This window comes from Melospiza melodia, chromosome 5 (assembly GCF_035770615.1).
Source record: "Melospiza melodia melodia isolate bMelMel2 chromosome 5, bMelMel2.pri, whole genome shotgun sequence".
NCBI classification, from domain to species: domain Eukaryota; kingdom Metazoa; phylum Chordata; class Aves; order Passeriformes; family Passerellidae; genus Melospiza; species Melospiza melodia.
In genome coordinates, this window is record NC_086198.1 from 26187123 (window position 1) to 26210464 (window position 23342).

The window sequence follows — 23342 nt, forward strand, 5'->3', positions numbered from 1 at the left end:
AAGTACAGCAGCCCTAACCTTAGAAAACCAGCAGCTTTTCTAGAGTTAGGATCTCTTTAAACCTTTTTTGTTCATTTTGGCCTCTTGCTGAGCAGCTGATGGAAGATCAAAAATCTCAACAAACCTACAGCTGGAGAAAATACTGCTTTATGGCAAGTGAATACCAGCAGGTCCTACAGGGAATATTGGTTGAATCCTTCTGTTGAGTAGTTTTCAAATATGCAGTTTGTCCTTCCTTACAAAGGAGCATCTCCTTAAGAAGAGACTGAACACACTTTATTTAGCATGAAACTTACATCAAGGACTTAACTCCTATAGCAGCTTTGGGAGAATAAGACAGTGGCACAGGGCAATAAAGCATCACTTTTGCAATGACATCTCTAATTAAAACATCTGGATTTTATAACCTGTAAAGCCCTGCCTCATACCACTGACGCTTCCTTGATCTCACAGGAATATCTCATGCAGCACACTTTCAAAAATTAGGATATAAGGAGCTGCAGCCACGTGGCTTTGCATAGGCAGGCTAAAATCGTGGCTGGTGCATGAAGCAAGCAGTGCTTTGGTACCCCTGTGCCAAAGGTGTTTGCCAGCACAGACTTACATAAAGAGATTTGTTCACTCTTCCTGAAAACAGCAGTGCTCAACCTGCAGAGTGCAATCACACAGGCACAGCCTCAGGCCGTGCTTAAGGCCTGAGTTTCTGGTCCTGCCTGAGGTCTCCCCACAGAGCTCCAAAACAAATGCGTTGTCTTTATCTGAAAAATGCAAACACGTAACTCACCCACTTTTTATAACAGCTTGAGGTTTTGTGGCAAATCAGCAGAGAAAAAAAGCACAAAACTCCTTTCAGGCCCACACTTCACAGTGAAAATGAAAAACCCATCAGAGAGCAGATGCACTGAAATGTTGATATGGTACAATGATCACAACGTTATGCTCTTTTTTCCTTTTTCCTGACTGGAAAGCAGTGGTACTTGAAAAAAGCTTACTTGTCTCCTTGCTCAAGAATAGCTGGTTTTGCTCTGTATTCATATTAAACACCCAGTGCTAAAACAAACCCTTTCCTCAAGCTATCAATATTTGCAAGCCTCCAAACTAATTGAGTTAAAGGCACAATCAATGCCATTGACCACAAATTCTGCCAGCAAGTTCTGCTGGAAGTTGTTTGACTCTTGCCTCTGGCCAGAAAAAGCACCAGTACAAGAGAAACTCCCTTTAACTCTGAATGTACCTGGTACAGTAGGAGGAGAGGACCAGCATCAAAGTATGAATGTGGGGACACAAATACTTCTGGAAAGGTTATTGCATTGAGAGGGACCAATTGAGGAAATGACATGTCTTTTTGGAGTGGCAAATGAACAGCACCTCAATCCCACTACACAGGGTTAATCAATCAAAAGATTACACTCATCCACTGTGTGGGACTTCAGGACAAAAAGAGATGCACATGTCACTTCTTCAAGCTTTCTAAACAAGGAAAATGTCATTTGGCTACATGATGGCCTTAAATCCTACTTCTTAGCTGAAAAGTGCCTTCAAATCTGTCTGACAAGGCTCTTCACTCTTGGATGAGTTTTTTCCTTGACATTTATTCTTTTAATTCAAAATCAAAATTTGTCTCTGGTCAAAGCATCAGTAAGCACAATGGAGACAATTTCTTACAGGGAAGCCCAGCCACTGTCTAACGTTTTTTAAAAAGCAACACTGTCATCACAAAACTGTTGTAACATTCAGTGGAATGGACAAACATATTTAGACTGAAAGGAGCTCAGCCACAGTGAGTGCTTGAAAAGAAATAAATCATTAGAATATCTACTGCTAATCTTTGTTACTGCCTTTAAAACTAAGCCAGACGCACCAGCCTACATCTGGCACCAGAGTGGTGATTGGCAACAAGAGAACTTCCCATGACCATGCAGAAGAATTTCTAAAATTGCTCCACAAATTGAGAGCAAAGGCTCCCAAGAGAAAGCATGCAACCCTCTCTCTTCAACTACACAGAAAATGTTTATGCTGTGGCTACAGGAACTGTACTGACTCGGAAATGGCCTGAATTCCAGCAGTGCTGAGAACTCACTGTAGTGAGAAGAAAGGCACTGACCTTTATTAAAATTAGGCCATCTACAAAATGCTTAACTATGGAATTAATGGTCTATTACTAGGTATGCAAGGTTTGCAATCTTGGCCTTGAACTACCAATAATCTCCTAATGGGAGCATGCAAAAAATAATAGGCAATATGAGAAAGAGAACAAGGTTACAAATTACAGGTTATGGTTTTGCTTTACTTACTATACGAGGAAGAATATTTTAAGGTCAGAAGGCATCCGTAGAACTGACATAAAAGGAATTGATTGGGAAGAAGGAAATAACATACGATCTATTTCATCTAATGAGATCTTCCCCGCAGAATAAGCTGAGAACTGCATTTATGAATCATCTGTATTTGCTGCCCTACTGTTTGGGATTTGAAACCATACAGGCAACTGCTAGAGTAATTACACTAGGGAAGCAAGCAAGGCTGTTGCAAGAAAGGAAAATGCCTCTGACAGGATATCCACAGCCTTCAAGAAAACTCCTGGGGAGTCTGTGAGGCTCATCCTTTCCTCCAGCGGTTCAAATCAAAGGGACATCTCCCGCTGCTCCCTGTGCCAATTTACATTCAGACTTTTTACCAGGGACACCAGATACCAGGAGTGACTCAGACTCAAGCAGAGAGTAAGCACAGAGCAACATAGAAAACACTAGATTTTTTTTCCTCAGTTTTGCCGTGTGAGAACCTAACCATAGGTGTAGCTGAGTTGTAGGTGGATGAACATGGGATCACCTTCCTTTTTAACATTTATGCAATGAATTTTGGAGTCTGGTCACAAACTCAAGGCTGCTGCTTTGATCCTCCTCTCCCTTAACAACAGGCTCACTGCAGCAGAAACATGCAGGGTGAGGATTTCTAGTTTCACTCTTGCTGACACAAATCAAGTGCAGGTTTCTCAAGCTGTGAAGTATATTAAGTTCACAGAGTTTTAACAAAGGACTACCAAACCACTGAACCTCACCGTGAGTCACACTTCTTTCAGATGTCCTTTTAATTATATTAAATGAAAGTTTTAGGCACTTTGATGCTGATGGGCAAACATCTCGATCTCTTGAAAAAGCAGCTAAAAGTACTCCCTGTAGCTATAGTTAATATACAACATTGTATGCTCACTGCTAGCCAATTTATTCCAGCCACTTTAACAACGATACCTCGCCTGACAGGCTGTGCAGAATAGCATCAGGAGTCAAGCAATGCACAAATCATCAGAGAACTCTCAGAGTTGTTTGACACACACTGCAGAGCTCTCTGTCATACAGCCAATTAAGTGACCAAACAAGGAACTTGAAAACCTTCATTAGTTTGCCTCTTTTTTATACAAATGGAGGTTAGAGTCTTTCTTGTCAGAGGGGCAACAAGAACGCAAGGAAACACGGCATAATTCAATTTGTGCTCCCTCTCAGAGTTGCAAGTTTCTTTCGTTTAGTCTTCATGGAAGCTGCGACCAATCATGCAAGCAAGAGAGAAGTAGGACAAACAGAATTAATCCACTTTAAATAGTACTGGCTAAGTCCCAGATGCACCTTTTATCTGATGAGAACTACTAGGTTAGCAAAGAAAAAAAAAAAATAAAGTCTCTTCTGCTCAGGTCTAAACCTAATGCCTTGAATTCTCTGAGGAAAGCCTTTCAAATTTTGCTTAGTGCAGCAATTCAAACAGCACATGTTTCAAACAAGAAGTGTTCAGAAAACTTCCAGGAGAACCAGAAGGACAACTCTGCAACCTCCTGCCACTGTCTGCTACCAGGAGCCTGCCATCCTCTCAGCACTGTGGCTTCATGTGTGGCTCTGATGACACCACACCCAGAAGCTCTTGTAATTACCAAGGGGCAGGTGGCACCTCCATCATTGCCATTTGCTATCCAGACCAGTGCAGAGCTACAGAAGAGGGCAAGCTGACTTACAGGGCAGCTCAGAGGATGGCAGGAACCAAGAGCAGCCAACTCCATTAGACGAGGAAGATGCTGCAAGAAGCAACTCTCTGCTGCCTCCTTCCACCCTTTCCACAAAGCTGCCATTCACACTATCTGTTGTATTCACCAGCCTCTGGCTTTAAAACCACTCATACTGACTTTATAAAAGAAACCAAAAGAATGGGAACTCTGTGAAGTTTTTGTCTTCCAAGATGCTCATCCCAAACACAGCATGCAATTTCACAGGGAGGAGGCCTCTGCTTTGGCACTGCAGGGAAATTCATTGGCCTCCTGATGCCCCAGAGCTGCAGCCCACAAATCCAAGTGAAGCAAGCAGGTGAGCCCAGATTTGCAATCAGATGCATGAACATGATAAAGAGACTGCAAGCACGGGTGTGGTATGAGCCTTTAATAAAACCTGTGTTTCCAGCTACTAAATCAGCAAAATTCTCTAATTTTTTCCCCATGTTTAAGTTTTCTGTTTTAATACAGCCTCACTTACTACATTATGTGAGTACTTAGCCTTTTTTTTTTCTTTTTACTACCCCACCTCTGTTCCTAGAGGACAGGGGAATTGCATCCATGGCATTTTATGCTGGGGATCTGAGAAATACTGAGCACATGACACTGAGGGGCATGAAAAAAATCTGTGACACCAAACCCAGTTTCACAATCCCCAAAAGTCAAGTGATTTGTTTTCTACAACTCCAGTGCTTCAGTTTAAGTACAACAACTTTTGGAAAATGAACAACCATCAATTCTGAAAAAATTGAAGGAAATTCATACCAGCTTATATCACAGACCAGCCACCAAACCAAGCCATGCTAATCAAATGCGTCACCTATTGTGATTCACTCTCCCACATGATGACTTTTCCATCCCCTTCCCAAAATAGAGTGCAAGAACTTCAGAAAGGTGGGCAGAGGAGATGTAGATCTCTGCTCTCTAGAAGGCCAACCTCTTTGCCAAAGGAGCACCTTGCTGAGGCCACTCTGCCACCTTTTTATACACCTTGCTCAGCTCAGTCTCAGCTGACTGTTCATTAGTATCACCAATTAAAACTCACTTAGCAGTTTCTTGCTATCATCATGACTGAAAATTCTTCCAGCAACTGTCCAGTCATTGTATTAATACATATTCATCATGCCACCTGCTGAGTTGGTTCTTGCTGGATTTTTGAGACTAAAACAGATAATTTACCACATGTGAAACTCAAGAAGCAGCATTTGTAACCTCTATCTGCAGTCAATAAAATCCCTGAGCTTTTAACTCAACAAATACTGTGAAAGTGAACAAATTAAATCCATGTTTGTTTTAAAGGCACCCAAAGAGATGAGGTGATAATCTGATAATGCATTCCCAGTTTTATGTTTGAATAACTTGCAAAATTTCTCCATCCATTTTGCATATTTATTTATAGTAATTTATTTTGGGCTTAAGAGGACTTTACACATCAATCGCTACAGGGGCTCTGTCCTGGCTACCTAAATTGGTTAGCTCCATGAAAACAGTAAGACTGATTTTAGCAATTATTATCTTCTCAGGTCACCCTCCTCCTTCCAAAAAAATACCTTTCCTCAATGGCACTTTTGATATTCACAGTTCCTGGACATCTCCTGCATAAACTTCATACTGCACCTTCCTTTGTCTAGGGAGCACAGAATTGAAGGTACACTTCCAGTCCTCTGAGCCAAATTCAGCCAGGGATGCTCTTCACAGTGATGGGATCAGCATGAGGAGATGATGCCAGCAAAGTTGAACACTCTATTGCTCTGCCATCAACGCCACATGTCCCAGTGACTTCCCATGTTACACTGACTTTACAAAGCCCAGGGGGTCACCACTTAAGATTTGTTGAAAAATCTCTGCTAAATTCCCTCAGTGAGCCCAGATATTTCACTTCCTGGTAAAGGATGAGTAGCCTGTAACAGGACTATTTGCAGTCACATCTAATTGCTACTACAGACAACCTCTCCCTCACTAGATTTTTCTATGACTTTAGCCACACAATTTTCCACCTGGAAGCATACTGTATGAAAATATGTTGAGATATGTTACTTTACCTCCATATAGTACAAAGCAGAGCTGAAAAGGTTCAATTAGGTCATCTAATTCATTCTTCAAGCCCTCTTTTACAGGACTGTCCTCTTCAATATATATAGCAGATTTGTCCATACCCATACTTAACAGCTCAAGCAATGAGCTTTCATCAGTTTTTATCTACTGAAGAAGTAGATGCATGACTAATGCTTAAACATGCAAGCAACCTTTCCAAGTGAAAGGAAAGGAGTCCTTGAAATTAAGGGTAAGCTGAAGTTTTTGCAGAGTATTCAGGCTTTATTCTATCAAGGCCAAGCTTTCTGTAGGGTGTATTAAACTCACCAATCGCTACTGCTTGAAAAAAGACGGAAGAGCAGGAGTGTGCATTGGCTCTGTGGAGAATGCCTGTGCAGCCAGGGGAAAGGACAGCTATGGATCAGGTAGCACACAATGTCCCCAACAGGACTGTGCCGAGTTAAAACAGCCTCACCATATTTCCAGTGGTACCAGTACACAAGGCAGCTAGCTTGGGAGTGAGCACTGCACTGCAAACTTTCCTAAATTCCATCAAATGCCTGCTAGTTGCTTTCTCTGGGATCCCAGATAAGGGATATGTAACTCCATAACTCATCTTTATCCATCAATGTGTATGGAAGGGAACATGTGACTTTATCTTGTGACATTTTCCAAAGGGAAGACAGCCTACCAGCACAGAGGGGTACTGTTTCATTTCTAACAACCTAGAAATCCAGACCATCCAATCCCATTTGCTAAATGAAATTTGTGCTCACAAAATAAAGTCAGTACAGACTGTAGGAAGTGCAATTTTGCAGGAAAATGCAGGTAAAGACAGCCCCCTCCAGAAACACAGAATTCATTTATGCACGTTTCACATATGCATATAAATAATGATCAACCACCCATAAGAACAATATCAACATTCACAAGCACAAGACAGAGATTAGAAGGTAAAACATTCACATTTCTTAGAGCAGCATTAACTGTCCTACAGTATACAAATAGATTTATATTAAAAAAAAAAAATCACTGGAGCAAATACTATAAGGCAAGGTGACAGGATTGATAAGATAACTTGAGGTCCCACACCTGAAAAGCCCACAAGTGTGAACTTTCCAGAATGCTGGAGCTTGACTTTGTTCACATCAAACACAATGTAAGCCTAGGAAAGTCAGGCTAGACCTGGGTGAGCTTTATGGGATGTTATGTTCATCACCCTATGCACTGTTTGCAGCACTCTCCTCCTTCCAACATCTCTCTGTAAGACACTCTGCATTTCATTACAATCCTACCTCCTCTCTCCTGCTTAGTGCTGCCACTTTGAATTGTTCTCAATTTAGAAGTGTATAAGGGGAAGAAGGAAAACTAAGGAAATGCAGGTGGCAGTAGCATGAATGACATGCTGTAAGCAAAATCCAGTTGGTCTGGAGACACCTCTGTGAGCAGCAATTTTGTGTTCTTTACTTGCACATCTCCACGCTGTCCTGCTCATTCAGTTGGCCAGATGAAACTTGTCAGATCTCTCTTGTGGTTTTTTTTTCACTTTCTGATTCAGAGATTTTGTCCCAAATTTTTGTCAAGTCTGAGAGAAATGGGGCAGATCGGTGAGGTAAAAAATGACATTATTATCCTGTAACCTTAACCTTAGAACTTGCTGCCACAAAGGTGGTAATAATCAGATTATTCACAGAGACAAGACCCACTTCACAGTCATTCAGTCAAACAACTGGACACGTGTATTAAAAACACAAGAAATACCTGGACATAGGCCCTGCAAGAGCGCTCCCTTTTCTGAAGCTGAGTCCATAAAGAGAGCAGATTAAAGACGGAATAGAAAAAACAAGTTAGTGACAGAACAAGGGAAAAAAATAAAGAAGAAAATGCCTGTGAAAAACCCCTCATTTCTCTCTTAAACAGCTCTTGAAAAACCAACCAAACTAAAGGAGTGAGCGTGAGTTAGTCAGCAGTGGAAAACTGGAAGGACTGGCTCCAGAAATGTGGGTTAGTCCTTTTTCAGTGAAGTGAAGCACACTGGCAACTTTGCAAGAGCAGCTGTTAGATGGTAGAAGACTCTGAATTCTAGCAGAGATACTCAAGACATGATGTTTTCCTTACAGCTTGGAGATCACACATGACATTTCCATGTCAAACAAGGCTGGAAAGGATGAGGCTGATGATTATTTGCATAAGAGGAGCATGGGCTCTGTAGTCAGACAGTGAAATAAAACCAAGCTTCAGATGAGCAGGACCAACCCCAGGGAGCAAGACTTGGGCAGGACTACACACTGATACAGCCTGGACCTGCATAGACCCATCCTGACAGACCTGGCAGGCATTCAGCAGCAGTGAGCTGGAATTGGTGAGATCTGCATCACTGCAATGAGAGCTCAGAAAACCAGGCTGTTCAGAGCCACTGGCTTGGCTGGGTTTGTTTTTGCTGATGTGCCTGGCTGGAAATTGCACATCAACAGAGATTCAGGACAACTTGTGCTCTCAACACACAGCAGCGCCATCCCATTAGTGCATCTGAGAGCCAAATTTGTCCTCGAGAGTTTTGAGGCTCTGAAATAAACAAAATACACCCAGGTATCATGCAATGCCTAATTTCAATTTCTAATTCATCAATTTGGAACAGTAGAAATCTTCCTCTGGGTAAATCTGGCCAGTATGAAGACTTTACAGAAACAAATGGAGATCAAAGAAAGCCTTGCTGAAAATTACAGAGCTATCCACTCGGGGGTATTCCCAGTCTGAAATGGAACAATTATCACCTTAATTAAGCCTGATCCATTGGAAAGCATAAAGCTTTTAGTGACAGAAAAGTGGTTCCTGAAAGATGACATCTTTTAAAAATTCTGATTATGCCAGTTTATTTCAATTCATTCTACATCACTTGTAAAAAAACCCACCAGTACAAAACAGCACAGGTGATTACTCTCGGATCCCCAGCACATTTCCTTTAATGATTAAAAGGATATTTAATAGCTAGTGCTTACTCTATTTCTTCTTTCTGACTAAACAGCACTAAACAAAATTCTTTGCAAATTACTTTTTTCCTATTTTTTTTAAATACTCTTGATCAGTGAAGGGGAAAATGGAGCAGTAACTCTGCCGCCTTTTGTTTGCCCAATACTACTTGCAAGTTGAATTCATGCATTCTTAAATGAACACAGAGCAGTTGCTCTTCTAAAGAATTAAGTGGGGAATGAGAGCAAGTAAATTACTGAGCCTGTCATTTGGATCACTGAGTCGCATCGCTGTTTTGCAGGACTTCACGTGGTCCAGAATTTTAATGTGGAATGCAATTGATTTGTATGTGTTGCTTGTGCAAAGCGGATGGCAGGGGGGAGAAACCTGCAGTGGGGACCCCAGAAGTGACAGCTGAGCTGAGGAGCTCTGCCTGGACCAGTCTTCCCCTCCCCTCAGTAACTCATTCCTGCCCCCATGACACAACTCCATTTCATGTAACTGAAACAAAAATCATAAAGTGAGATAAAAACAAAGATGAAAAATATGTGCTTGCAAAGCTGAATTGGCAAATGTTGTGTGTGGCTGGGATGCACCCAGAAGAACAAGCAGACTAAAACCATGAAACCTGTTAGTAAGTGACATTAATTGCTGGCTTTACCTAATACTGTCAGACATCACCATCATTTCAACAAAAAACCATGGTATGATTATAACAAATAATGTTATGCTGATGTAACAGTTAATACAATTATCATCTAGGTTGTTATGAAATGGCTAGAAGCAGCACTAATTAAAAGCATCAGGATAACCCAATTCTCAGCACATGCAAAGCACATGAGATGCAGTAGTTCAGCTGCCATGCGACTGAAATCTTAAACAACCCCAAAGCCCTTTGTATTTAAAACAGCGTCAGTCTACAATAATAGCTTAGAAGAAAAAAGACCAGGTTATATCTCTGAAAAGCATTTTTCTTCATAAAACACCTAAAAAATTTCAGGTTTAGCTGGGATCCCTTATTCCTCATGTAATCCTGGGACCAAGATCTGTTCATGCTTACATGAATGCCAGAATTGTCAGAGCCTGATCTGCAGCTGAGAACAAAATTCTGTGTCTTTTTTTAACTGGGTGGCCAATATAACCACGTGCTCATAGATACCAGGGTCCGGTTGCTCTTTGTCCTGACAACCAGGCCCACACAATTCATCGTGATAATCCTAGGTAAGTCCTATTCCATGTGTTTACATGAGATTCAGTGCTGAAGAGGGCCTTTCACTAAAGAAACCTTCAGCTTTAAATGTGTTCTTACAGAGCCCACAGTTCATGTTTTCTCCCACAACTGGGAAACTCCTGGCACCTTTGGTGCTATGTAGCAATCCCACTCACTTCTGGAAATGACAAAGGGACTAATAACTCTTCTTGAACTGCGGGCACAGAAACCACCCTGCTGCCATGCAGTCAAGGCGCTCCTCGGGCTAAGTGACAGGCCGTGACTAGGAAGGCCGCGTGGCTCTCACCTTGTTGAGGCTGCGCGCGGCGCTGTCCTTCCCGCCGGGAGTCAGGTTGCGGAGCTGCACGTCCAGCAGGTTGACGAGCTGCACCATGGCAGACACGGAGTAGGCGATGTCCCCGGCGTACAGGTGGTTCCTGGTGTGCTCCGCCAGCTCCCGCGCGATGTTGGCGGCCATCTCCCCCGACCGCATCTGCGGGGCACAAAGCAGAGGGAAAGGTCGTGATTTATTAAAAAAATACGGATACTGCTCTAGTACCAATATCCAGCTGTGATGGACAAAGACTCTCTAACAGTTTAAAGCTAGAAAGTGTATGTTTGCTGCAACGCCGGACAGCGTGCTGGATAGCTCCCAAATACACACCGCCATTTACAGGTGATTACAGAGTCCTTTTATCTACACAAGTATTGAATACCCAAAATACAAATGCATATTCATAACTTTGATACAACCCATTCCCCGCTTCGTGTGGTAATTAGTTCAAAAGCTATTAAGCATGCGTAGTTTGTTCCTCAAAATGAGTCAGTGGTCCCTTTCATGGGGAGGGTCTCAAAATGAGGAAGTAAATGAAGTCTTCCTCGTTCTGACCTTTCTACCTTATCAATGCAAATATGACAAATGAACACTTGGCAGAAGTCCCATTCCCTGTCTTCAACTGGTTTCAGAACAGAGGAGGCCTACAATTGTCTTATGTTCCTAAAGTTATTTATCAGTTTCTATATTCTTCATTATAAACCCAGCTAACCAAACATTGTGTTGACAAGCAATCAATTATTAGTTAACTTCTAACTCTTAACTTCATCAAGGCCTACCCATTTCTTTTAATTAACTCCAATAAAGCTTATCTCTAACTGAAATCTTAGCTCCTCTAAAATCTTTAAATTCCTTAAAGTTTATGTCTCACCACCTGGCTGCCGGTGACAAGTCACTCACAATGTGAGTAGCCTCTCCTATCAAGAAAAAGCAGGTTCTGATTCCAGAATTTTATGCAATGGCAAAGGGATGATTTTTGTTACAGCTTCTGCACAGCAGAGTTCCATGTAAAAGGAGCAAAAATGTATTACATAACCCAGAGAAACCAGAGCAAAAAGTTCACTATTTCCATCTTATTGATTTAATAATCAGGAGCTAATTTATCACTTGGCATCACTTGCCACACTAGCCACTGATAATGAGGCTAGTGACTCTCAGCACCTGTAAAAGCATTCCAACTCTAGAGTAAAAGGCTCAAGCAGAGGTCCACTAGAAGGGAAAAGCCAGCAGAGAGGCTGGCTGAATCTTCTACTGAAAGACTTGTATCATCTAGCTGAGCCACAAAACTCACAAAAAACCTGCAGGGAAATTCACTGTGTAATTATTTGAGAAACTCTCACTTTTTCGCTGCTTTCCCTCCTTTTTTGCTCTTCTGCTCTCCCTATCTGGTATCCCTTTCCTCTTCTGTTCCATGGGGATTTGGGACAGGGCAGCTGGCCCCATCTCCTTTTCATCAGCAGCCCACTACAAAAATACCACTGCAGGTTGCTGGTCTTTTATTCATTATCTACCAGTCTGTGATCTGGAATGCAAATCCATGTGGAATATGCCTGGGACAAGGAGAAATTATACAGGATGACACATAAATGAAGTTCCCACTTCTCTGTCAGACTCAATGGCAAACTCTGCTGTGCTTTTCATATGAATTTTCAATTGTCTTATCTACTAACAGCTAGAAATCAGATATTTCTCTTGTTCCCTCACTTTCTGGTGCTTATTATAAAAGCAAGATTCTAGGGAAAGATTATAGGCTGAGCTTCTACCTCTCTGTAAATCAATTAGCTGAGTTATAAATGAATAACTTATTTCCATCAATTTGACAGCAAAAGCCAATCTGATTTAATGAAATCTAACTCAAGATGTTCATATGCTCGTCTTCAGGGAATTAACGCATATGATGATACAGAGAAGATAAATAAAGGAGATAATGTGTTGTTCTTCCCATTAGAGCAATGACAAGATATATTCAAAAACTGAATTATTTCTTTCTTGTTACACTGAAGGCTAATGCCATAGAAACCAGATCCTATTCTTACAGCTGCCTGCTCTCCTAAGCAGCTGAAGGGAGCCACACATCAGCACAGAGGCTGAATTTTGACCTCTGCTGTTGGCTCTCAGAACTTCAAAGAATGACTGCATCAAATCCCTTTACACAGAGAAATCAATTTCAACATTTTCCTGCAGTTCATTGCTGAAGCTTAGCATGTATCATGACACATTGTTTGTGTAAGCTCTGCAGAAAACTGTGGGAATTCAAGATATTTTTTACAGATACACCACAGTAAAACCAAAACCCCCACTACCCAATATTTGACGTTCGCATTTTCCCTTGGACCACACACCTATGCAAACTGGCACACTCAGAGAAAATGCAGCTCAGCTGCTACAAAGGCAAAAACAAGAGTTTTCTTTCCCTGCAGGCTGCTGCTGTTCCTATCTGTCTGCAAAAACAATAAAAGCAGGTCACTAATTATCTCTTTCCCTTTTTTCTTGGTCTCACCCTAAAATTGTAAATTTGAGGAATTATACTGTGGCCAAATAAACACAAAAAATAGGCAGCAATGGAAGAAACGCCCGAGAAAAAGGCAAACTAAAGCTCAGTCTGTGAACTCCTGGGACATACAAGTATTTATCCAAAGTTATCTTACACACCCAGGTTTCCTGAGAACACATATTGGCCATTCTTCTGGGAAAATGTTTTTGGCTGTAATGAAAGCAGGTAATGAAACTCCATCCTAGGGCTGACAATTCCGCACCTACACACGGTCACACAGAACGTGCACTACAAGTCACTACAGCAGTGCTGAGACACTCCTTCCACTCTGGCATGAGAGGGATGTCTAGGATGATGGCTGTGTGACACATTAATGCTGATTTCACCAATTCTTGGGAGCTTTTTCCACTGAAATTGAAGTGTCTCCTATGCAGTGCTGTCAAACCCAACTTCTCTTAGGAGTCCCAAATGGACTGAATACTCCAGATAAGTATCTGGTCTCTTATAAGAACAGGACTGAACGCTTTTTTTTTTTTTTTTTTTTGGTTAATTCTACATAATGCTCAGCAGAGCTTACTGCTACCCAAGAGGATGCACTACTTACTTCCTTCCTATAAATTACTTCTCCACATCTTCCTCTTCATTATTGCCACATGAAAGATGAGCTCTTTATGTTATTTCTCCCAAAACACGTAATACTCTTTAACCCAGACACTGACATAGTTACATATGAATACAGCAACAACCCCTGGAGGATCTCCATGGTTCAAGCTGATATTGAGAGGCAAGTAAGATGTAGGGAAAATATGTGTAAGTACCTGACCTTTCTACTGTGAGGCTTGAGAACAATAAAGGGAATTAAAAATAGTACATCTCTCCCTGATATGAAACTACTTTTTAACATTTTCTACCCTGATTATGAAAAAATTAAATTTAAAATCTAAATAGGATTCTGGGATAAAAGAAAATATTCTGTTAAAACCAAATTTGAATCCAAATTTTTTGGTTTTGTGGTATTTTGTCCTATTTTTTCTTACCTTTTACAAACAGATTAAAAGCAGTCTCGGAATGCTAATTTAAACGAGTGAAAATATGTTTCTTGCCAATAACGCCAACATACAAAACACAGTTTTATAGGTCTGACAAAAAATTGCTCCCCTCTTCCATTTGGGGGACAGGATTCAGGCCAGATTTACAAATGATCATTGGCACACCTGAAATCCCTCTGTTCAACACTCTGCTAACATTTTCCAAGTTTGTGCCACTATCTTGCACCTTTTTATGAGTGAAAGGACTCTGAAATAATAGGTTTTGGAGAGGACATATTCTCCTGCCTGTTTCATATATGCCAACAAACAGAAATGGAGAGTTTTGTCTGGAAAGACAAAGACAGGCTCTCTTGCAGCAGTGCTTGCTGTTTCAGCCCTACCTTTCTCAGAAGAAACTCAAATGCAGAAGAGGACAATAGAATAAAAATGAGAGAAATTGCAAGAAGATAAGTATTTAGGGAGGAAAATTCAGAAGAAATAAGAAATATGCTGAGAAGTGAGCAAATTAACTAAAACACCAATAGCCATAAAGGCAAAAGTTTTTTCCTGCAGCCTTCTGAAGAGGCAAACTGATATAAAAAATAAAAAGATGACATGATAGACCAAACATTAAAAACAGTACAGATGGACTGGTCAGCTGGAAAGACCACGAAGTTGATGCTGTTTTCTGGAGGAACAAACATCTGACAGGTTTCACCAGGCACCATTAGCTCCCAGCAGTCAGGTAGCAAGCCTGTAAGAGGGGCTGTGGGCTAACTTCTGACACTGCAAAGCTTTCATGGCATTTTTCCTCCCCTGGCAGGAATTTTAATATATGTGTCTGCATTCACAGAAAAGAGTCAGAGCATATCTACCATTCTTTCCTTTTTTATTTCTGAATCACAAAAACATTTATGTTGGAAAAAAAAAAATCTCTAAAATTACCAATTCCAACCTACGACCGAACACCAAAACGTCAGCTAGACCCTGACATTGAGTACCACATCCAGCCTTTATTTAAACATCTCCAGACACAGTAACTCCACCACCTCCCTGGGCAGCCCAGTCCAGAGCCTAATCATCCTTTCAACGAATAAATGCCTCCTGATGCTAAAACCTAAACCTCCCCTGGCACAGCTTGCATCCTCTTTTCTTTTTGCCAGCTGTCTGGGAGAAGAGACAATGCTCTCCATAGATTACAGCAGACCTAGAGAACACTGAAATAGTGGCTATGAAACTATAGTATTGAACCAACTTAAACTGCATTTAATGACTTTTTGAATGAGCCACCCTCTGTAGCATCTGCTCCATCCAAATCATGATGGTGCTCTGAACACAGACTGACAAAAGCAACTTGGATGGAGGATTTCATTGTGCTGTCATCTGGACTGCAACTGCACCCTCAGAATTGGACACAACAATGTGGGGATGTCTTCCACAAAACCTCACTCTCCCTTGTAACACACACCCAAGCAGATCTACAAGACCTCAGGAAGGTGCTACAAATCCTGAGGTTCACCTGCTCTTTGGGAGTACATGATCCAGGCCACTCAGGAGGGCATGTGCTTTAGATTTACAGATTGAGGCTTTCTGTGCATTTGCGAAGGGCACAACTTTTTCTGTTCTGCTACAAAAGAGGCCTCCTCTCTCCCAGAGGTTTGAAGCTGAGCATTGCAGCATTGCAGTGCCTGTCCTCCCAGGCAGCACCCACAGCTGAAAGCTGCAGCAAGGAAGAGATGTCTCCAGGCAAGTCACATGCTGCACTAAGGATGGCACTGATAAAACAAAGAAGCAAAACAAACAGGCTGAGACTGAACGTGTGACCTCATGATCAGGATGATGCAATGTATCCAAAGCTGACCTTTTTGCTTCCTGTTGCTGCTTGACTCTGGAAATAAGCTGGGTAGCAGCGCATAATTCAATCGCACTGGCAAGTTCATTCTCCTGCTCCGTTACGAGGGCATGGTAGGCACCAACAATAAAGTTAAAGTAAATGTCAGGAGGCCAATGAATTGCTGAGAAGAACATTTGTTCTGATCTTCCATCAAGCACAATAACTCTAATGGAAGCTAGGAAACGGCTGTAAAACCTAATACCATGATGCAAGCAGGCAAACACCCAATCTACAGTCTGAGCACAGCGGGAGAAGGAGAAGAAGTAATCATTCTTACTTCACTACACAGATATGAAAGCAAGCGCAGCATTTCCCTGCCATCCTTTCTGGCTTGGCTGAAATCCCTCCAGGGGACCCATCACCGTTCTCCCTGAGCGGTTTGGATCCTGCAGATGTCAGATTTTTGGGAGACAAAGCAGATTAGGAATGAAGACACGCTGAGCAGGTATGAGCCCTGGCTGACAAAGAAGTTTTTTTATCCATTTTGTCAGCTGTGCTGCAGCTGCAGTGGGCTGAGTGACCAGGAGAGCTGGGGATGCAGGGTGTAACCAGCCCTGCCCTCACAGCACAGCTGGATTACTGCTCCCTCTAGCTGTCCCCACAGCAGAAGGAAGAGATGCTGGTTTGACTTAAAGGCAGAAGGCTCCATTTTCATCTTTAGAGAGCTGCTGGAGCAAATCTGCAAGCTTTGGGAAGCATCCCATTCACAGCAGGGATGTTAGAAACCAGTGCTTGATTTATGGATGAGTCAGTCTCCATCTTCAAGTGCAGTGATGATTTTCAAGCCTCTTGCTTGGGGAGGGAAACCAAATGGCTATTGGTCATTTCATATGTAATTTAAAACTGTATTTACTGTAAGGATCCTACTGGATCTTAAAGGCAGGACATACCCAGGTGCCAAAAGATGAGCTGGTGGGGAATAAGACTGCCCTGGCTGAACAGAGAGCTTTGGCTAGAATAAGAAAAAAAAAAAATAAGGAAAGCTTATGGCCTCTGGAGAAAGGACAGGTAACAAAGGAGGACTACAAGCATGTTGTGAAGTTAGGAAGAAAAATAGCAAGGCTAAAGCTCAACTAGAACTTTTCCTGTCTGCTGCCATAAAACACAATAAAAAATGGATATGAGGGAAATATAGTGACAAAGAATGAGGAAATGGTTGAGGTAGTAGTTAATGCCTTCTTTGGCTCAGTCTTTAACAGCAAGACCAGGGTACCCAGCACCCAGAGCTGGAAGACAGGGATGGGGAGCAGAAGAAAACTCCCACAATCCAGGAAAAAAATGGTCAGTGACCTGATACACCATTTACACATTCACAGGTCTATGGGGCTGGATGAGATCCACCCAAGGGTACTAAAGGGAACTTGCAGAGGAGCTTATTGAGTCACTTTCCATCATTTATCAGCAGTCCTTGCTAACGGGGGATGTCCTAGTGCACTGGAAGTTGAAAATGCAATGCAATATCATGGAGCAGATCATGCTGAGTGCCCTCACGTGGCATGTGCAGGATCTGGACAGGCTGGATCAATGGGCCAGGGCCAATGGTATGAGGTTCAATAAGCCCACGTGCAGGTCCTTCCCTTGGGTCACAACAACCCCATGTAGCACTACAGGCTGGGTAAGGGTAACTGGAAAGCTGCCCAGCAAAAAACAAGAGACAGCTGTGTGTCCAGGTGACCAAGAAGGCCAATGGCATCCTGGCCTGTTTGAGAAACAGTGGCCAGCACTGCCAGGGCAGTGACTGTCCCCCTGTACTGGGCACTGGTGAGGCCACACCTCGAGTGCTGTGTCCAGTTCTGGGCCCCTCACTACAAGTAGGACATTAAAGTGCTGGAGGAAGTCCAGAGAAGGGCAACAGAGCTGGAGAAAGGTCTGGAGCATGAGGCTTATGAGGAGCTGCTCAGGCAGCTGAGGGTGTTTAGCCTGGAGAAAAGGATGCTCAGGGGGACCTTATCCCTCTTTATAACTACTTGAAAGGAGGTTGTAGCAAGGTGGGTGTCAGTCTCTTCTCTTGGTAAGAAATGATAGGACAGGAAGAAACCACCTGAGGTTGCACCAGGAAAGGTTTATATTGGATATTAGAGAGTGGTCAAGAGAGTGGTCAAGCATTGGAACAGACCACAGGGAAGTGGTTGAGTCACTATTCCTGGAGGGATTTAAAAGATGTGTAGACATGGCACTTAGGGACATGGATTAGTGGTGGATGTGGCAGTGCTGGCGAATGGTTGGACCCAATGACCTTAGAGGTCTTCTCCAATATAAATGTTTCAATGATTGCAACCCCAACACAAACCCCTAGGTGAGCCTTGCAAGGCTTTCCCCTCAAAAGTCACTCTTGAAAAGTCTTGACGTTTTGTAACAGTCGTCATTGAGGTTGGGTCACATATCTCAAGATCCCAATGAATTCCCACTCAGGCAAAAAACTTAGATTCAGGGTCATCTCATTGATTCCTCAAGTCCTTTCGACTGACTGGAAGAAGAAGGCATTTAATGCTGAACATAACTAAATTCCTTCAGGAAAAAAGAAAATAAATCTAGTCCCAGTTGTAACCTGCTGGGCATTTCTCAAAACTTGCCTTGTTCAATTTTAGCCTACTTTGAAAGCACGTAACAAATTAAATGGGGCCAATTTGTTACGCAAATGATAGCTAGGGTTTCAAATAAAATAAGCCTAACCTTGATGGCGATTTCATCAGTACAGGCTATTATTTCCCTCTGCTAATGGCTAACGGCCTAGTCATCTTCACCAAGCAGCAAGAGGTCTCCCAGCTGCCTGGGTGAATTATGGCTGGAGTAAGTAATATTAACCCCTCCAGGGGAAGTACGTAGGTCATAAAACAAGAGCTGCACACAGCTGCTAATGCCAGCAAAGGCAGCCTGTGCTCATCAGCTTGCTGGGTGTATGGCAGGAGAGGGACAGAAGGGCTTTGTACTGGCTGTGCCATATCACAGCAGCCCCACATTAATTGATGTTTTCCTTTGTGGAGGGATGGGTCCTGCACAGGACCAAGGAACAGTCTTGCACAGATAAAGCAAGATAGGGATGACCAGTGCTAGCAATTGACAGATTATTAGGTCTCAGTTTAGATGGGGGGCAGAGAGGAGAATGTCCAAGTGTCTTGTCTGTGGAGTGACCCCATCCCACTGATCAGTGGCTCTTTGGGAGCTCTGTGTCACTACTGTGCAGCAGCACAGCTCACTTGAAACGCCAGGACTTGCTCACTGTGGCTAAAGGAGTGAATAAATCCCCACAAACTGCTATAATAAAGATTCAGCCCACAGACTCTGTGGCGTAAACACACATCTGGTCTCTGTTTGTAATGAAATCAACTGAAAGCACCATTGTGCATTAATAACAAAAATGCTCAACATATTGCTACCAAATAAGCTCTGCTTGTCTTGAACTTCTATTGTCACATGTTAATGCACTCTTAACACTGATAAATGATGAAGTGCTAGAAAACATTCATCAAGGGACTTAAAAGTCAAAAGATAAGCATTACTGCAGCATTGTTTTCTATTCCACCAGTTCTTTTATAATTTGGGCAGAAGTTAAAAACAGAAAGTCAGGGGCACAAAACAAACATTTCACATTGAGCCTGCCTTTCTTTGGTAAAGATTTCTTAACTATGGGGTTTATCCTCTGCTTGCGTGACATGAAAAAATCCTTGAGGATGCATGAAAGGGCGTTTCCTTTTTCAACAACTCAGTACTTTCCATATGTCCACCCACCTCCTCCTCCCTCTTCTTGCCACGAACAAGAAATGTCATTTACTCTAGTTTAACTCCACTCTTTAGTCCTTCTTCTTTGCCTTCCCTTACCCTCTCTGCCTTAATTTCCATGAGATACTTGCTTTCTCCTTGAAATTCTTGGCTACTCTGCATGGTTTGTGCTTTACGTGTGACTGTTGATTCTTTTGGGTTCCTTGTGTGAGAAAAGCAGGGAGCTGAGCAAGCTCACTGTGCAGACTCAGAGTGGTCAACACACGGGAAGAGTTTTACCTTTTGAGTGATGTGGTTGATCCAGGGTGAAGAGCAGTTGCTAAGATCAGGTCCTTGGGGTTCCCAGATACCATCAGGCGCGAGACACCGGAAAGTTGCAACACCTGTAATAGGAAAGTTGCTGCGCTCAGTATGACTGGTTGCATTTTGGCCCTGGAACCCCATGTCAAAGGCTTTTGGAAGCTTATTAGTGCTCAGGTCTTGAGTAGCAGACTTCTGAGTCATCTCAGTGTCCTAGTCTCCCATCATCTCAGTCCTTTAAGGGCCCTAAGACATAAAAGACCCATGATGTTGAGCAGGAATATTATTTCCAATTTGGCAAACAGCAATTACAGACAGAGGACATGCAGGAAAGCTGGTGGGCACTAAGAAATCAGAAGTAGATCTCAAACACCGAGCCAGCACCTTGAGTGGTCTGCCCCACCACTGGTGATTTGGGATCAGACCCTCATCTTCCTTGCTGCTTTATGAAGATTTTACGTCTCTGAATCATCATTACAACATTTGGGTGGAAACGCACAAAAGTTTGAATGCTACAGACGCCAAGATATAATGGCTGGGGTTTACTGTCAGCCCCCAGCTGTCAAGAGGGACTTTAGAGGAGAGTTTTGTTTGAGAAGTGCTACCCAATCCCTGCTGGAAAAGACAGCAAAATGCCTCAGACCCTTTCAGACAAAGAGAAGTGCATCACTGCTAACGTATTACAGCTTTTAACAAGTTGTGTGAATCACTGAAACTAGAGATGGGAAAGGCTTATTGGCCATCCTCTATCCATAAGTTGAGCTATTATCTTTTCCTTAGTTATTTTCATCCTGTCCTTAGCTCTTGTGCTTAGGAAAGGACTCCCTGCATCCAGCCTTCATTTTCCGTCTTCTCTTCCTTTTTACAGCTTTGGTTCAGAATATCCTTTCCCCTCTCTGGCAATCACATCAGACTTTTGGCGTTAGTTTTACCAAGCAGGGCTGGAAAAGACAGCAAAAATGTTCTTTACCTATTCTCACCCCTGATACCTTTCCACGCTCCTCATTCCTTAACATATATTTTATCAGTCTGTCCTCACTAAATTCCAGACTGAGTCAGTACTCATACACACAGGTGTGAATGGCTCTCCAGGAGGGGAGATTTAACACTGAGTCTCTCCTCTACAAGTCAGATCCCTTTAGCCCTCATTTTCAGGCAATTTCCTCCATTTTTAAGATTTCTTATTTGAAAGAGAACTTTTGGGGCTGGACACCAAGGCTAGCATGAAAAATAACTATTTTTAGAAAACTGCATTTGTTAAACCACAGCAAACTAAACCGTATGCCAAAACCCATTCTTAGTGCAATTATGTTTCAAATTGAACAGAAAATTTCCAAAAGCAACATTTTTCAACAAAACAATTGTGGGAAGAGCAGAAGAAAAGGAGCAAAATCCAATAAGCAATAAACCATTTTGAAAGATTTGGCTTTGTTTCCCCGCCTCCAGTTTCCCAGCTGATCATACTGGATGCTGGCTGCAGTTAAAAAAAATCACTCACACTGGTTCAGGAGCTTCAAAGTACAAGTTTTGTTGATTTCCTCCCCTGTCCCCTCTCTTAGCAAAACAAGCAAAGAATTAGCCACCAACACATCAGTCAGTGAGTCCAGGGGTTACAAATACAGGCAAAACCACATAAGGCTCATCGTACACAATTCTGGAAGCACAGGCTCTCCCAGCACATTCCCAAAGGGTTTTTAGTATTGGTTGCACACTGACAAAGTGTTATAGCAAGTGAAGACAGCCTGCTGTGTCCTCCCACTCCCTGCCTCACCTATGGAGCCCAAGGGACAGGGCTGCTTGGCCAGCTGGCCCTGCCGAGTGCGGGACCACATGATGTCGCGGGCCTCCATGGGGTCGCAGCTCTCCGCCCCGGCTGGAGGCAGCTGGGAGGAGGCAGGTGGCAGGTGTGTGGTCATTTCATCAGGGACATCGGCCATGGGGGACGGCGTGCTGGTGCTCCTGTTCCTCCTGCCCGAGGCCGACGTGGTGGTGGTGCGGCCTGTGGTGCTGGTGGCCATGCGTGGCGTGGTGCTGGCGGTGGTGCTCCCTGGGCCCAGAGCCCCCGAGGTGGATACTCCTGAAACCAAGGCAGAGCTGGTTAGAAAGAGGAAGGGATACTCAAGCCTAGGTCCTGAGGATGTCCCCTCTGATGGCTGCGGGGCCCTGCACGGTGTAACTGGAGCTACGACTAAGGCAAGGCTTTCTGTACAAGCTGCCTTTCCGAGACAAGCCGGAGCAAACAGTGAGAGAAACACACAGGGGGGTAATGATCACTGGAGCACAACTGATTTTCCAAAAGCACTAGCATCTGATGAAAATAAAGCAGCACTTTATACCCTCACCATTTTTCTTCCTGGTATTTTAATGCAAAAATCTTACTTCCCATCTTTTAGGGAACACCTAACAGAGAAGTGCTTTTAATTGTTAAGTGGTGCTGAAGATCCGGCTGGTTTGGACAGAAAAATGTTTTCCATAGTGCAATTAAAAAAAAAAAAAAAGGCAACAAAAACCAACAAAACCCAAAACCAAACCACAAATCTATTCCCAAAATCAAAAGTGCACAGAGGGATGAACAAAAGGCTGCACTCTGGAGCAAGCCATCAATTTTCTCTGAGGTTCGTGCTTTGCTGCACCATCCCAAGAGCAATGCCTGGCCCCTTGATCTGGAGGCCACGTGACACAAGCAGAAAAGCACGTCAGCCCAGCCAGATCCTGGAGACTTTAATGCTCAGAGGGCTAATTCATTGAAAACCTGCAATGAGCAGTCAAGCAGCAAGAGGTGGGGAACCTGCTTTAGAAGTGCATTAACCCACTGTACATCGTGCAATAGCTGCACCAAGTACTGAGTGTGTGGGGAATATTGAGGGATGTCCAACTTAAAATTACCTTATTTAACCTCCTGTTTAGACCAAGGTGCTTGCACAGACTGGAGCTTCACAGGGATCTGTCTATGGCTTGGCCTGAAATATCAGGTGGGGGAACTGAAGCAGGCTGCCCCTCACTGTTCCCCCATCACCCCTGCTATGTCACACACAGCTTGTGGAAAAACTTGCTTCTCCCATCTCCTTTACCTCTCTCAAAGATAAGCACCCTCCAGCTTCTCTCAGCATAAAACTTTTACTCCAGTTCAATGCCAGATATTCGCAACTGCCCCCTCAATCCCTGCCTGAGAAAATTTTGGGTTGACTGTGAAATGCAGGTAAAGAAGCAATATAAAAAGGCTTGTTTTGATCCATTTTCACTCTGATTTCCATGCTGTAACACCTCACTACCATCCTGTCTCTACCAGGATCCAAAAAGCCTTCAGTCACTGCTCCATGTCCACCAA

At 43.0% G+C, this 23342-nt stretch overlaps 1 protein-coding gene across 13 annotated transcripts in view; it reads right to left on the bottom strand.

The window, feature by feature from the left end:
- ADGRL3 (adhesion G protein-coupled receptor L3) overlaps window positions 1-23342 on the bottom strand; it is a 491811-nt gene that overhangs the window by 83105 nt on the left and 385364 nt on the right. For 11 of the 13 annotated variants that reach the window (XR_010027766.1, XM_063156653.1, XM_063156644.1 and 8 more), the window contains 4 exons: window positions 21786-22091; window positions 19994-20097; window positions 10552-10737; window positions 7826-7864 (listed from right to left, as the gene is read on the bottom strand). Coding sequence is in view for 12 of the 13 variants with exons in the window: in XM_063156653.1 (XP_063012723.1) it covers window positions 7826-7864; window positions 10552-10737; window positions 19994-20097; window positions 21786-22091 (635 nt within the window). In the remaining variant the exon portion in view is untranslated. The remainder of the gene's footprint in view (window positions 1-7825; window positions 7865-10551; window positions 10738-19993; window positions 20098-21785; window positions 22092-23342) is intronic. The other 2 variants (XM_063156647.1, XM_063156652.1) reach the window with 1 other exon arrangement.